Below are 14,183 nucleotides of genomic sequence, written 5' to 3' on the forward strand. Positions count from 1 at the left end.
AGACTTCAAGGTCATAAGATTATTACATTTTATTTGAAAAAGTAAGGTATTTTATGATTTACTAATTGATTTCATAAGAAATTGGCCATGTTTAATTTATTTTGCATTTAAGTTCGTAAAACATTTAAAAATCATGGCTCATTTGGAATGGGTCTGGCCCATGTTAAACCCCATTTCCCACACTTTTTTGGAAAAAATGAGCTACTGAATATATAAGTTTAACTTTTATTTTGACACTCCAAAATTCTTCTCTGATCTCGAAACAATCAAAGTTTTGACATATATTTACCAAAAGATAAGAAAATTCATGTTTCAAAGTTATTGATAAACAGTAGAGATGTCGGTTTTCTTGGACTAAAAAAATGGCATCAAACTGAACTTTGGTCTCCGATTTCTCGCAAACGGGTTCGAATTTCGGAAAACCGACTTCAGTCTGGGACATAGGTGGCTCAGCTCTAGTGAAAACCGTTTTGTGAAAAAAGGTGGCAGTCTACCTTTAATGCGTCGCGTGTATGCTAAAATCGTGGTAGAAATGCAATTAATTATCATTGTATATGTTTTAAAATTTTATTGCGTTCATTCGTGTCCTACAGTACAGGCTGGTGGCTAAGGCTCCTGTTCCCCATCCTGACTATTGTCCCTTCGTTTAAGGAAGAATGGGGCAAAACTGCCACCCTAACGCTTCTTACGATGCCGACGCTTGATTTGATTAGTTTTTACCACTACAACAATAACTACCTATTATAGTGGTTCTATCAGATACGAAGAAACAAAAATGTCTTTTTCATTTGTATTGCTCTTCGAAATCAACGAAGGCATGTCATCCGTCATGATCAAAAGGCATATGCCATTTCATGCTTATTATCTGCCATAAGACTATTTCGGCTTGATAATACAATACCTATGATAATGCTGAAATGTTTTCTAATAAAACATGAAATACTTCGTAACACCTAGACAGCATGCTCAGTAGTCCTTGGACCTAAATTTTGTGAATGAATGAACGAATGAAGCCGCATTTCGCTGGAGTTTCTGGATTTCTACGCCGGTGGTGGGGAGGAAGGTTGTTCGAAAAGCCATCCCTCTAATCAATTGAAGAAGAAAAAAGCTCAATTGCATCTGAAAGTTATTCTGAAGTGAATAAGCCCAGGCGGTAGTGCTTATCGGAAAAAATTGTCGGCAAACTTAATAAAAAGTCAACATTGTCCGTTATTAAACATTAATGCAAAACGACCAGTGTCGCTAGTTACAGAGCACGCTCATTGTATGATCTTACACGTAGCGTGTCTCTAAGCGTGAACCGATTAACATTAGCTTGCGAAGCAAGGCAATAACAGGATTTTCCTTTACCCAACAACTGTAACCGCGCAATGTAGTTATCATACTATAGCATCAGGCCTGAGGCCACGCTGAAGACGGATGTTTCTTATAACTTGTCCGTCCCCACTGACGGTTTGAATGGCCTGCTGGTCAGTTTAGCTATCGGCCTCTTGCTGCGCAGGCTCTGTTGGCGCGTCTTCAGAGGGCTGCTCATTCTCGGTGCTCTCCGCTGGTTCCTGTTCCTCCTCCTTGGGAGCGCCCTCCTCTGCCTCAGGGGAGCCTCCATCTGATTCGTCGCTGGGCGTCGCCTCCTCAGAGGCGTCTGCCGGCGCCTCGCCCTCGTCCTTATCCGTCGCCTCTCCCTCTCCCTCACCCTCTGCCGGAGACTCGCCCTCACCTGGCTCTTGAACATCAGCTCCGTCCGTTTGTCCGGGCTCGTCCAGCTGCTGCTCCAGCTGCTCGGCCTGCTGCTCCAGACCTTGCTCCGGGTCCAGCGTCGGCTGCCGGTCCTCCGGCGGGCTCTTCTTCAGCGCGCCGACCGTCTTCACCCAGACCACGTTCGTCGTCACCAGGGTGCCGATCTTGCGGAACGTCTCCGGGTTCGATATGGTCCTCCCCGTCTTCACCGCCACGTCCCTGGTGGCGACGAGCGTCCTGCCCGCGGCCTCCCTGGTCTTGTCGGCCGCGACTCGGAGCCGCTCTCGGAGGGTGACGTGCTGCTTGCCGTCGGGCTCCTCGAGGTAGCCGTATGGGGACCGTAGAGCGCACGTGTTGGTCCGCCACGCAATGTCATACATGATGGCGATCATGATCACTGAAACAGACAGATTGAAAGCTTCAGGCTGCTGCACTGCAAGCTTTACATGTGTTTGTGTATTTCTTACTTTCAGAATGCAGCCTAGAAATATGTATCTTCAAGTGAACTCAGAAGTCTCGTTGTCAGTCAAGGAATGTGAAATTCGCCCACTTAGTAATCCAAAGTTTGTTGCATTGATAATTTTATTATGTGCTTCTAATAACAGCAAAACGAAACAAACTTTGGCTTACCTAAGTTAAATAATTTCACATTCCTTGCCAAACAACGAGCACTCTGATTTTCATTTGATGCTAGTTGAGGCCATAAGTTGAAAATAAACTAGCGACTAGCGTCACTCGATTATTACCAGGGCCCTGTTCGGGCAGCGCATCCTATTGCAAAATTTTGCACCACGCATGCGCAGTTGGGGTCTCTCGGGTGCCAAGCTCCGCCCTTCGGCGTATGACGTCACACGTGTGACGTAGGCTCGCGCAAAATCTTTCAGTTTTGCGCAAGAAGAAAATAGTAGCTGCAGGAGGCGAAAGTGGCGCGGATTAAAGTTTACCCTCATATATTTCTTATTGATTATTTGAATTGGACAAATTAATTCGTATATAATGTAAGATAAAAACACCAAAACCACCCAACGTTTCGTGTTATTCACTTTTTCAAGGGTGATATGTATGCATATCACCCTTGAAAAAGTGAATAACACGAAACGTTGGGTGGTTTTGGTGTTTTTATCTTACATTATATACGAATATTTCTTATTGTAAGTGGTTAGTATGGTGTTATTTTGGTATCATTATCTTTCTTTTCAGTGGCACATTGCTATTAACCACATTTGAACGCATTTTACTCAGTAATTGAACGAAACACACCAGTCCATCCGCGCCACGGTTCGCCGCGTCTCGCGTGGCCCTCGGCTTTGCGTGGGCTTTGCGGGCCGGCGGAGAGGGGGCGGAGCATGGGCGGAGCCAGGCGGCTGACATCATCGCATGTGTGACTTCACACTCAGCAAAATATTTTGCGCGGACCCGAACAGGGCTCAGTATAACGCCTTTTGTGGCGACTAACGGAGCGAGCGAGAGGGTGGGCCTTGCACGTGCGAAATTGCGAGGGGGTACCTCCAACTGACTTGTGCACGGCACCTTACTAATCGGTCTCTAGCGATGTGCCAAATTTGAGCACAATCGGCTCAGCCGTTCTCGAGATCTGGAAGCGGCACCCTGCACGTGCGCACGTGCAAAATGGGTCCCAACTGACTTGTGCACGGCACCCTACTAACTGCTCCGTAACCGTGTACCAAATTTGAGCGCAATCGGTCCAGCCGTTCTCGAGATCTGGAAACGACCCCTGCACGTGCGCACGTGCAGCAGCACCCCAACTCTGGCACATGGATATGCATTGCCTAGTGGGTGCCTACCTACATGCCAACTCTCAGCGCAATCGGCCCAGTAGTTACCGAGATATTGCAACCATTACAAAAGTGACACCTCTTGGTTTTGCACGTGGCCGGTGGCACGTGCATAAGGGGTCACCCACATGCATCGGGAATAGTGCAATACTTGGTAGAAGGAATGAAGCTACCCTACAAAAATTACCGCATGTAAATCGGTCAAGTGGTTGCTGAGATATAAGCCTCGCAAAAGCGTGACCACGGCCGGCCGCTCATTACGGAGCGAGCGAAGCGAGCGGAGTCTTACGTATGTAGAACCAGTATAACGCCTTTTGGGGCGACTAACGGAGCGAGCGAGAGGGTGGGCCTTGCACGTGCGAAATTGCGAGGGGGTACCTCCAACTGACTTGTGCACGGCACCCTACTAACTGGTCTCTAGCGATGTGCCAAATTTGGGCACAATCGGCCCAGCCGTTCTCGAGATCTGGAAGCGGTACCCTGCACGTGCGCACGTGCAAAATGGGTCCCAACTGACTTGTGCACGGCACCCTACTAACCGGTCCCTATCCATGTACCAAATTTGAGCGCAATCGGTCCAGCCGTTCCTGAGATCTGGAAACGACCCCTGCACGTGCGCACGTGCAACAGCACCCCAACTCTGGCACATGGATATGCATTGCCTAGTGGGTGCCTACCTACATGCCAACTCTCAGCGCAATCGGCCCAGTAGTTACCGAGATATTGCAACAATTACAAAAGTGACACCTCTTCGTTTTGCACGTGGCACGTGCATAAGGGGTCACCCACATGCATCGGGAATAGTGCAATACTTGGTAGAAGGAATGAAGCTACCCTACAAAAATTACCGCATGTAAATCGGTCAAGTGGTTGCTGAGATATAAGCCTCGCAAAAGCGTGACCACGGCCGGCCGGCCGGCCGGCCGGCCGGCCGGCCGCTCATACTCAGAAATTTCCGTTAATCTAAGGAAAGACTACGCTCGCTTCGCTCGCTCCGTAATAACGGAAATTTCCGAGTATGAGCGGCCGGCCAGCCGGCCGGCCGTGGTCACGATTCTGCGACGCTTATATCTCAGCAACCACTTGACCGATTTACACGCGGTAATTTTTGTAGGGTAGCTTCATTCCTTCTACCAAGTATTGGACTATTCCCGATGCATGTGGGTGACCCCTTATGCACGTCCCACGTGCAAAACGAAGAGGTGTCACTTTTGTAATTGTTGCAATATCTCGGTAACTACTTGGCCGATTGCGCTGAAAGTTGGCATGTAGGTAGGCACCCACAAGGCGATGCAGATCCATGTGCCAGAGTTGGGGTGCTGCTGCACGTGCGCACGTGCAGGGGTCGATACCAGATCTCGAGAACGGCTGGACCGATGGCGCTCAAATTTGGCACATGGTTAGGGACCGGTTAGTAGGGTGCCGTGCAAAAGTCAGTTGGGACCCATTTTGCACGTGCGCATGTGCAGGGTGCCGCTTCCAGATATCGAGAACGGCTGGGCCGATTGTGCTCAAATTTGGCATATCGCTTGAGACCGGTTAGTAGGGTGCCGTGCACAAGTCAGCTGGAGGTACCCCGTCGAAATTTTGCACGTGCAAGGCTCACCCTCTCGCTCGCTCCGTTAGTCGCCCCAAAAGGCGTTATACTGGTACTCAGAAATTTCCGTTAATCTAAGGAAAGACTACGCTCGCTTCGCTCGCTCCGTAATAATATTTAATCTCCTTACGTTGGGATGTACCGATTCCAACAACTTTTACAGTGATTATACTGGTAGGTAAACACAGCGACTCATGATTTACGCTACCTATTCATGTAATTAGAAGTATTCCTTTATTGTCTGCAAGTACAGGCGGTATAGTGCACTTATGTAAGCTGTGTGTGTGTGTGCAATTGATTCAATCATAGTCATATAGTATTCATTGAATGACTTATATTGACTTATAGCACATACGATGTCACCCACCTATTCCGATGGCCAGCGCCAGATATCGCAGGTACCATATGGCAGGCTTTGGGACTGGCCCAGGAGGAACTGAAACAAATGACAGATATGCGAATTAAAATGTCATCTGTCGAGCCACCACCGACTTAGTCTTATGAGTGTGAAGGTACTGTGTTTGATGCGTATCTGCATAACTTCATAAAACACGCAATTTAAGAACAATACCCTTTCCCAAAATTATATTCCCTGTTCCATGAGATGTGTTTGCCGAGCTCGAGACGTGTTCCGGGCTGATACACCCTATCGGCGGCGGAGCAGGCTGGCTGGCCCGCACGCCCGCATCGCCCACTGACTACGTCCGGGGGCGTTCGGCCGACCGAGCTTCATTCCGGGGAATCGCACTTAGGAAACGGACCGTCATGAGGGCCGTCCGTGGCTCGACACACAGTCACGGGCAGCAGGATATAGGTGCGCTCTGGTGGGCGGTGTTCTTGGCGAATAGGTGATGTTAACTTGCTGCTTGTTGATTGCCGTTTACCTATATGATCTTATCTAGCCCATAGTCACCCAGCCAGGGCACGGTTCGTACTCGTCCTTTATTTAACTGGAATATAAACAGAGCTCTGTCACTTACTGTAGTAGCTGGTCGAGTTGTCCACTCGGATGTCGGAGACTCCCGACTCGTAGCCGGCCTCGAAGGAGGCTTGGACCAGCTCGGTCATGTTCTCCACCTCCCTGGTGAGGTAGACCTTGTGGTGGGCGATGACGCTGCCCTCCTCCATGTTTAGCACCTCTGAGGTTGAGTACCACGAGCCCAGCGTTTGGCGGAAGATACGGTCCAGCTGTAGTGGCCAAGATGTAGTTTAGAAACAATGCGGTGTTGCCACCAAATCATAACCTACAGGACTTCATCAAATGCCTCCCTCGGGCTGTTCTTTAGGCATTTAGACACAGCGTATACACATGCTGTGTCTAAACGCGTCTTTTGCAAGGATTTAGAAAAAAAAACGCAATTAGTCATCATGCCACGTATTTCAATGGCAAGAGAAGATATTTTGTAGAATAGAGAAGATTTTGCTCAGAAATCGTAATCAAAACGATACCGTATTGATTGGACTGTGGACAGATATTTTAAGCGAGAACGAGTTTTCGCATTTCCGGGCGCATGATGGGAGCTCTCCCCTACCAATCCCTTTAAAGGTAACGCACTACGCAGGACACTATCAAACCATCATCGGTAATGCATGAGTTCCGCCTTCCGGTAAAAGTTGGCCAAGCTTCTGCACAGAATGCATGCTATTGAACTCCTATGAGTCCTGTGCAACCTTACCTGTTCATGAATATATTTGGTGGCCTCTTGGTAGGCTACCTCCTCTGGATAGAGCAGCACTGTTCTCCAGTGCATGTTGAGAATTCGAATGGAGCCCCAGACTCCCGCCACTGTAAATAAGACAATTACAGAGATGAAGCGCGCACTATGCAGATTGTTTATGGTAATAATCCATTTCCTATTTGACAGTCGCATTAAGGAGCAATTACAGCCTATCACGCCCACGTCATCGGTCAACAAAGACGGAACTAGTGACGTCATAGGACCACTGCTCATCTCGCGTGAACCCGCCGCCCACTGAGATGGTGGGTCTTCTGACTTCTGCCGCAGGCGCCGCGCTGCAACGCAAGCTGGAATCGTGCTGTAAACGTTCTCTAGTTAAGTGCTAAGTCCGTCTACACACCGAAGTGTCTCCTAGTTATTCAGAGTACAGTTACCCACAGAATGATGTTCCACTTTTTACAGGCAAGTGGTTGCATGGAGTGCTAGGCTGTGCCGCATCACACGAAATGAGCTCACAGTACCTACCTATAATGCAATGACCCAACGCTAACAGTAACAATAGACCCGCCTAATTGCGTTATATACGGTGCAACCGTTGCAGTCAACTGGTAGCTTCTGAGGAGTGCAAAATCATTCTACCATGTTCTGAATCTTGAAAGAATGAATGAAGCTAGCGTGGCAATAACACCAGTCATACCAACAACGTACTAGTCAACAATCGCTTACTGTTGGCAACCAGCCCTGTTCATAAATCGAGAAGAATAAAAAAGGTAATTGAGCTATAATCGTGGTTGCATGTAAGAGCTCAGTAACGGGTTCTGGCTGAAAATGAATGACGCACCAAATCCTAAGCCAACATACAGTTAAAACGAAGCTATAACTATAAACCACGAGAGAATTTCGTCGCACTTTGGGAGTCGTAGAAGCGACATCGAGTGTCGAAAACACGGCAGGACTGGGATATTTGATTTTCCTTATCGAGTTGAATGCGCAAAGTCAGAAATGCGATGAACGGAAGCTGAGGCATCTGGGGATATTTCTTTGATTTCTATCGAGGTAGTGGAGCTGAAGTTCGGAACAAGTGAGACAGGCCCAGACTGGTGTCAGAAAGAGTCGTAACAACTTTGATGGATTAACACTCTGAACTAGGAAACTCTAATGCGTGAGATGGGCCTGAAGCTGTCAGGAAAAAGGAAGCCGTTTTACAGACGGCTGATACTTTTCATCGAAGGAGCAAAACAGCATTGTGTATAATATCTTCTCGGCATCGTTACCTTTCTCGGGGCAGTGGCAGAGGGAGAGCCGCCGCCGTCGTGGATGGCCACTGGCCATCACTCCCGGGGGGAACTGACGCTCCGCCGGCGTCGTGGTCGTCACCCGGGTCGTCGTCGTTGTCGTTGTGGTAGTCGACGTCGTTGAAGTCTCGGTGACTGTCGTCTGGGCTGTGGTAGTGTTGCTGATGTCTGCCTCGGTGGAGTTGAGTGAAACGGTGCTATCCTCTGTGATGTTTGTGATATTCTGACATGTCCCGTTGAGGCATAGTTCGGTGAAAGTTGCTTCACCGCTTGCTTCAGTGGTGCTCGAGATGCCTGTGGTAGTCTCCACCTCTCGCTTCCTTCGCCGCAATTCATCCGGCACCGTCTCGGTTGTCGTGGATAGCTGACCGTCGGTTGATATTTCGGTGGTCGCATCAGCGGCATCGGTGTTTCCTCCAGCGTTTCCTCCCAATGTAACTGATGTCACATTGTCAGACTCGTCACTCAAACCCAGATCAGTCACAGCTGTGCTGTTGTCGTTAGCTGTCTCCAAAACATCAGTATTGTTTGCGACCAATGGGTCACCAGTAACAGTCTGCGTTTCGTTCGGAGACAGTGTGGTGGTGGCGGCAGCTCTGGCAGCTTCCTCAGCGAGGAGGATCTCGGCGATCAGCTGCTCCCGGGCCCAGCTCAGGGAGCGGTCCAGGCGGCACAGACACCGCTCCACCGGCAGCAGGTTCCAGTTGGGAGGCGGCGGCGTGGTGGTGGTCGTTGTGGTGGTCGTCGTGGTCCGGGTCGTTCGACGGGTGGTCGTGGACGGGGTCGGGCTGGTCGAGGTTTCAGCTGTGGTTGTTGTAGCGTTCAGGTCCACAGCCGTGGTGGTGGTGTTCTCGACATCTGAAAAGGAAGCGTTTGTTCCGGTCAGGTTTCTCTGTTGACGCAGGCAGGCAGTTTGCACGGTAAACATGTGAACTAACTAAAACCGACTCAGCGCAGTGGAAGTAACGCTTACCCGCAGTGGTCGTAAAACAATACAAACTCACCTTTCGCTGAGATTATCCAGCTGAGTCGCCCTAGAGCGATTATATAAGTTTTTGCTGATGTTCTACAGCGGAATGGCGATGCTTCGAGGTCATACACGATAAAATAAAACCTTCAGGCTCCGAGACAACATCAACATATGTTCTATTGAATGATAATGTCCACGATCCATTCATCCGCCCACTAATAAGAGCTAGGCAAGGGTCAGTGGAAATGCATATTCATTGTGGGGACAATCTGAGAGTGCACATTGCATAATGCATGCTGAATCAATGCTAATTGCGCTCGTCTGAAAGCCTGCATCGCTTTGTAGGTGAGTTGAATGTGAGCGGGTGCATCCGTGCAATATTCATAACTGCGAATTGCCAAGGATTTCATGACATTTTTGTCCTCCACCTATATAATAAGCTCCTTTGTAAGACACGTGAGTTATCTATAAACTGAAGACATCTTTGAATGAAACTACATCACGTCAATCGAAGGATTCGTATGACTGTTATTTACGCACGTTTCCGTCTTCGGAGATGGTTTCTTACCGAGGTACAGTTATAGTAAACACACACGTCACACAGACTTCCTTCTAGTATTTTTAAAAGCGAACGGTAGTCACTACAGACGCTACTTACTCCGAGAACAGGGACCACCGCGTCGGCGACGCGAAGAACGGTCCAGGAGAAGGGACCGGCCGCGCGCGACCGTAAACTGGCCCAGACGGGGACGGCCTAGGTCCGGGGATCAGCATTGAGGACCAGAGACCAACAACGAGGGACCGGTGGCTAGGGACCAGAGACTAGCGATGAGAGATCAGAGAGAAATGGCTAATAACCAGTGTCTGGCGGTCAAGGACTTGATAACTGACGCAAGGTCACTGGCTCGGTGCCCCGGTGCAGCTGCGGCCACGGTCGCTAAGCCACCAGCTTGGTGATACAATAATAAATAGACTGACTATAGAATCGTTACTGATTGTGCGCCTTTAATAGGACAGTTTCCATTAATCAATGTCCGTTTACATCCGTTGTTGCATGCATTTTTAACGCCAGATTGATAATCAATCGTTAGTCGGAAGTTGTGTCCGATCAGTGGTCAGGACAGAGTATCTAGTTTTGTGCAATTACCGGAAAATGGACTCACACAGCCGGCTATATGTCAGACTAAGTACTGAACAATGTACGGACACTCGTTGATCGATCGACAAAATCCAAATATGTCACGCAGATGCAGTCGGTGAATAAATAGTCTAATCTCGATAAATATTCAAACCATTTAATTCGCCGAGCCGGCCGACCGGCCCGCGTGGGACGGAGGCCGCTCTGCCGACCCTGGCGGTGGAGCGCCGTCCTATAAACCGTTCCCGCGGCGGCCCCGGCGGACGGCAGCCGCCTTTTACGGGTGCCGCCGCAGCGACCACTCGACTTTTTGGGCGGTCGACTCACTGATCTGTCGATAAAGTGACTTGGTAACTAATGACGATGGTAGGTATGTGCTGCGCTGCCTCCAGAAATGGCCTCCTCGCTGGAGGCGGACCGGACCGAGAGACTACTCGCGTTTAATTATTCAGAACGTTCACTCGTAGTAATAGGAAGCAAAATAAAACGAATGTTATAATTTATCAAGCATTAATTCTTTTTTAAATTCGACTCATCAAACACTTTTCAGTGATAGGTTTGCTTTTTTGGCTTCCAGGTACTTATCTAATGAAAATTGTCATTAAATGTAGGGATTTATATGACCATTGGCATAGCTTTTCTGGCATTATGTTACATGCGCCCAAGCCGCTCAGTAAAACAGCAATCATTCGAAACCACTGGTGGATTCGAATGGATATTCTACATTCGAATCCACCTAATTACTCACACACTCATCCAAGGCGCCTTCCAAGCCAAGGCAGTCGGATGTTTTCCCAGTAGTGAGCTGGGATTATTTCATACGTCTGTATATATCGTACAAGAGCGCAAACCAGACACTAGTTATATGCAGGCATGGTGGTCACGTCGCCGGTCGTGGCTACTAAATTTTACCGGCCGCCAGAATTGCGGGCCGGGTTTAGTGGCGATCGATCTTAGCTTTAAGTGCACCGCCCGGAAGTAAACCGGTCACGGGGACCAGAGCAGGACATTGAAAGTTAGAAAATCATCCAGCACAAAATCCGGCAGCGCTTTTTTTTGCTCCTGTTGAGATACGTTAGATTTTAATGAGTTGCTCAATCTGATATACCACAGATAACAGTAGTACTACTGTTATCTGTGGATATACCTATCATATATATTGTAACACATAGCAAAAATAACTGTTTTCGCTACACGCCGTACGTGTAGTTAAATTTGGCAGCAATTTTGTGTACATACGGTACGTTGATTTTAACGTAAACGCGGTAACGACCAAAGCTAAACTATATTTTTCCTATCCGCTGAGTGCCGTTCACTGAAAGCTGAATGTTTGCGCCATGCTGAATGTTTGCGCCATGTTTGCGCTACCTAAACATACAAAATCAATATTTTAGGATTGAATTGACGTTTTAAATGTAATCTTAAATTTGTTCAAACTGTGCGCTTGCTAACAACCCATAGGCAAGGTTTTATTGTCGACATTGTGCAACTTTGAAGAAAACGAGTCATTCAGTGTGCTTGCCAAAAGGGGACTTGTTATTGAACAGCTTCCCCTGATCCCAGCCATAAAATCTTATAATATGTGCCCGGTTAATCATTACCAGCTGACATATGGATAGGTAGGTATTTGTTTACATTAGTGTGTCAGCTTTTGCCGTTTTTATGCAACGCCTGTCCAGTGTTCATTGTCCAATATCTATTGTTCTTGTTCAACTGTATGCTTCATCTCCTACCGAGACGCCACTCACCGAGCCCCGACTGAGTCCATCCGTCCGTCTCACTCGTCGCCGATGTGGTGATCGTGTCGTTCCCCGTAGAGTTGTACGTCGTACGACCACCGTCGGGGTCCGTAACGACGGTAGTGCCGTCCGTAGTAACCTCGCCATTTACTGCGAAAAAACGGGGCACGAGGTTACACACCGAGGGCTGAGCTCCCTGCAATTTATTCACGTCAATACACCGCATAATTTTATCAGACATATTATATATAAATAAAGGCATGTATGTTTCCAGAAATAACGCAATAAACAATCATAAGGTCATCTTAAGAAGCTCTTTTTATTGCCTATTGCGACATTTCGAGCTTGTTGACGTGGTGGGTGTCTGCAATTGATGAAGACTGCTCACTGAATCAACTAAACTTCAAAGCAGTCCAGCGAGTCTCACAGTCGCTAACGACTCTGCTATAGTTAGCAGTTACTCTGAGTTCTTTGCAGTTGGGCAAACAAGGTTGGTACATAGCTTTGTTGTAGGCGCGGAAACTTCTGTGTGAATGAGCGGCCGATAACGACCTTGTTTCGTGGCGGGTGCGATCGGGCGCTATTGCTATTGCGTCCCAATGCGGCCGCCTGTTCGCCATTGCAAACTTCGCCTCTCAGATGGCCTTGTTCTACACATTAAGAGCTTCAACGGTCGACCAAACTGATACCGTAAGATCGTCCAATTTGGAACTGATTGGCTCACATTGATGTCGAACTGGCCCTTTGAAAATGGACTCAAAGGTGAAACAGGCAAGTGCAATTAGATATCTCAGGGTAACTAGAGGGATGGTTTCGTAATGCCGGCAATATTTATGGACGCAATTGCCAGGTTCCTACTGTTTTTCAGCATGCATTGTTTTTCATCAACATTTTCTAACAATCGTCTACTAGTAGGTAATGGCGCTCTGAGAATACCTGACGCTACGTCCCTGCAAGGACGATTTGTCCCGTATAACTGGGGAAAGAAGCACTTGACTTATTGCTCCCATGATAGAGTTTTTGTATAAACTTTCGGTACCGCCTGCCCTAAGAACACTCACCAAAGGTCACGGTCTGGCCGGAGAGCAGCAGCAGCGGCAGCAGCAGCGGCAGCACCCGCCGCATGATGGCGATCCCCGGCTCTGTCCGTGCTCAGCCCACGGCCATCGCCCCCCACCTGAGCGGGTCGTCCCCTGTCCCCTGACCCGCGCACCTGCCCCCGACACACGCGGCCGCTCTCACGGCAATCGAAGGCGCGCTCAATTTCTACGGTGATCGGTAAACAGGACATGGCTGTCTCCACCGGCGACCGCTGGATCGGCGCTGAATTATTCAGAGCCGTGTGCAGCGGCACTCACGGTCAGTGCAGCAGGACAGGGATGCGCCGCTACGTACCGAGACGTGACAGCGGTTAGCAAATAAGCCGTTCTAATATCGGTGGCAGCTAGTTGAAATCGGCTTGCTTGTGCCTATAACCTCATAGGTCAGCGATTAGGTAGCTAGCTAAGCCATGCCAGTTTTGGCCAATTCAACACTCCATTATGTATCGAATTCGAGCCCGTATGAAGTAAAGTGGCGCACGCGCCACGCGATAACAGCATGATACCTTTATACTGCTGTTAGTTTTCGACCTTTATGTACGAGAGTTAGGTAGTTACATGTGCATAAAAGGCAAAGCAAGGTAAAAAAGAGGAGGAGAGAGCGGGAGAAAGAGAACGATTAACAGCGAGAAAAATGGAGCGATGGGATAGAATAAGATACGAGAGAGAGAGAGAGAGAGAGAGAGAGAGAGAGAGAGAGAGAGAGAGAGAGAGAGAGAGAGAGAGAGAGAGAGAGAGAGAGAGAAAAAAAAAATAAAAGGGAGGATGGGGAGAAAGGGAGGCAGAGTGAGAGGGAGGATGGGGAGAAAGGGAGGCAGAGTGAGAGGGAGATGGAGAGATCTCTCACCTAATGCAGCGCTGTGCCTGTGCATAGCTGGTCAGCGGTCATGTTGCCCAGCAATTATCACGACTCCTCTACGACCGAATGCGTCAATACGCTAACGCCAAATATATCTACTTCTCTCCGTGGTTCGCTGAATCAACTAACGAAACAGCAACAGAATCAGGATGCAATTTGCGCAGACAGTGGGAGCGGCATTCAGCCGATTGGAGCGTCTCTGAGGAGCTGCTGCGGCTCGTCCAGATAGCTTGTTAGCGCTGCTATTGTTGGCCTACACAGTTGACTTTGCGT

At 48.6% G+C, this 14,183-nt stretch overlaps 1 protein-coding gene across 1 annotated transcript; it reads right to left on the bottom strand.

Moving 5' to 3' along the window:
• Positions 1-780: 780 nt before the first annotated feature.
• On the bottom strand, positions 781-13,339 carry LOC122374506. The gene is made up of 7 exons (XM_043353301.1): positions 13,013-13,339; positions 11,961-12,101; positions 8,084-8,962; positions 6,807-6,916; positions 6,111-6,318; positions 5,498-5,566; positions 781-2,134 (listed from the first exon to the last, which is right to left on the bottom strand). Exons 1-7 carry the CDS (start codon positions 13,074-13,076, stop codon positions 1,476-1,478), a joined length of 2,130 nt encoding a protein of 709 aa, XP_043209236.1. The 5' UTR covers positions 13,077-13,339; the 3' UTR covers positions 781-1,475.
• Between the last annotated feature and the right edge of the window lie 844 nt (positions 13,340-14,183).

Source organism: Amphibalanus amphitrite, unplaced genomic scaffold (genome assembly GCF_019059575.1).
Source record: "Amphibalanus amphitrite isolate SeventyFive unplaced genomic scaffold, NRLGWU_Aamphi_draft 001665F_arrow, whole genome shotgun sequence".
Taxonomy (NCBI): Eukaryota; Metazoa; Arthropoda; class Thecostraca; order Balanomorpha; family Balanidae; genus Amphibalanus; species Amphibalanus amphitrite.

Excerpts from the sequence above, each read along its gene's own strand:
- LOC122374506 (XM_043353301.1), bottom strand. The coding sequence starts at position 13,076 with ATGCGGCGGGTGCTGCCGCTGCTGCTGCCGCTGCTGCTGCTCTCCGGC. Across the intron at positions 12,102-13,012 it reads CGGCCAGACCGTGACCTTTG|TAAATGGCGAGGTTACTACG; the intron begins GTGAGTGTTCTT and ends GTTTTTTCGCAG. Across the intron at positions 5,567-6,110 it reads CAACTCGACCAGCTACTACA|TTCCTCCTGGGCCAGTCCCA; the intron begins GTAAGTGACAGA and ends CATTTGTTTCAG.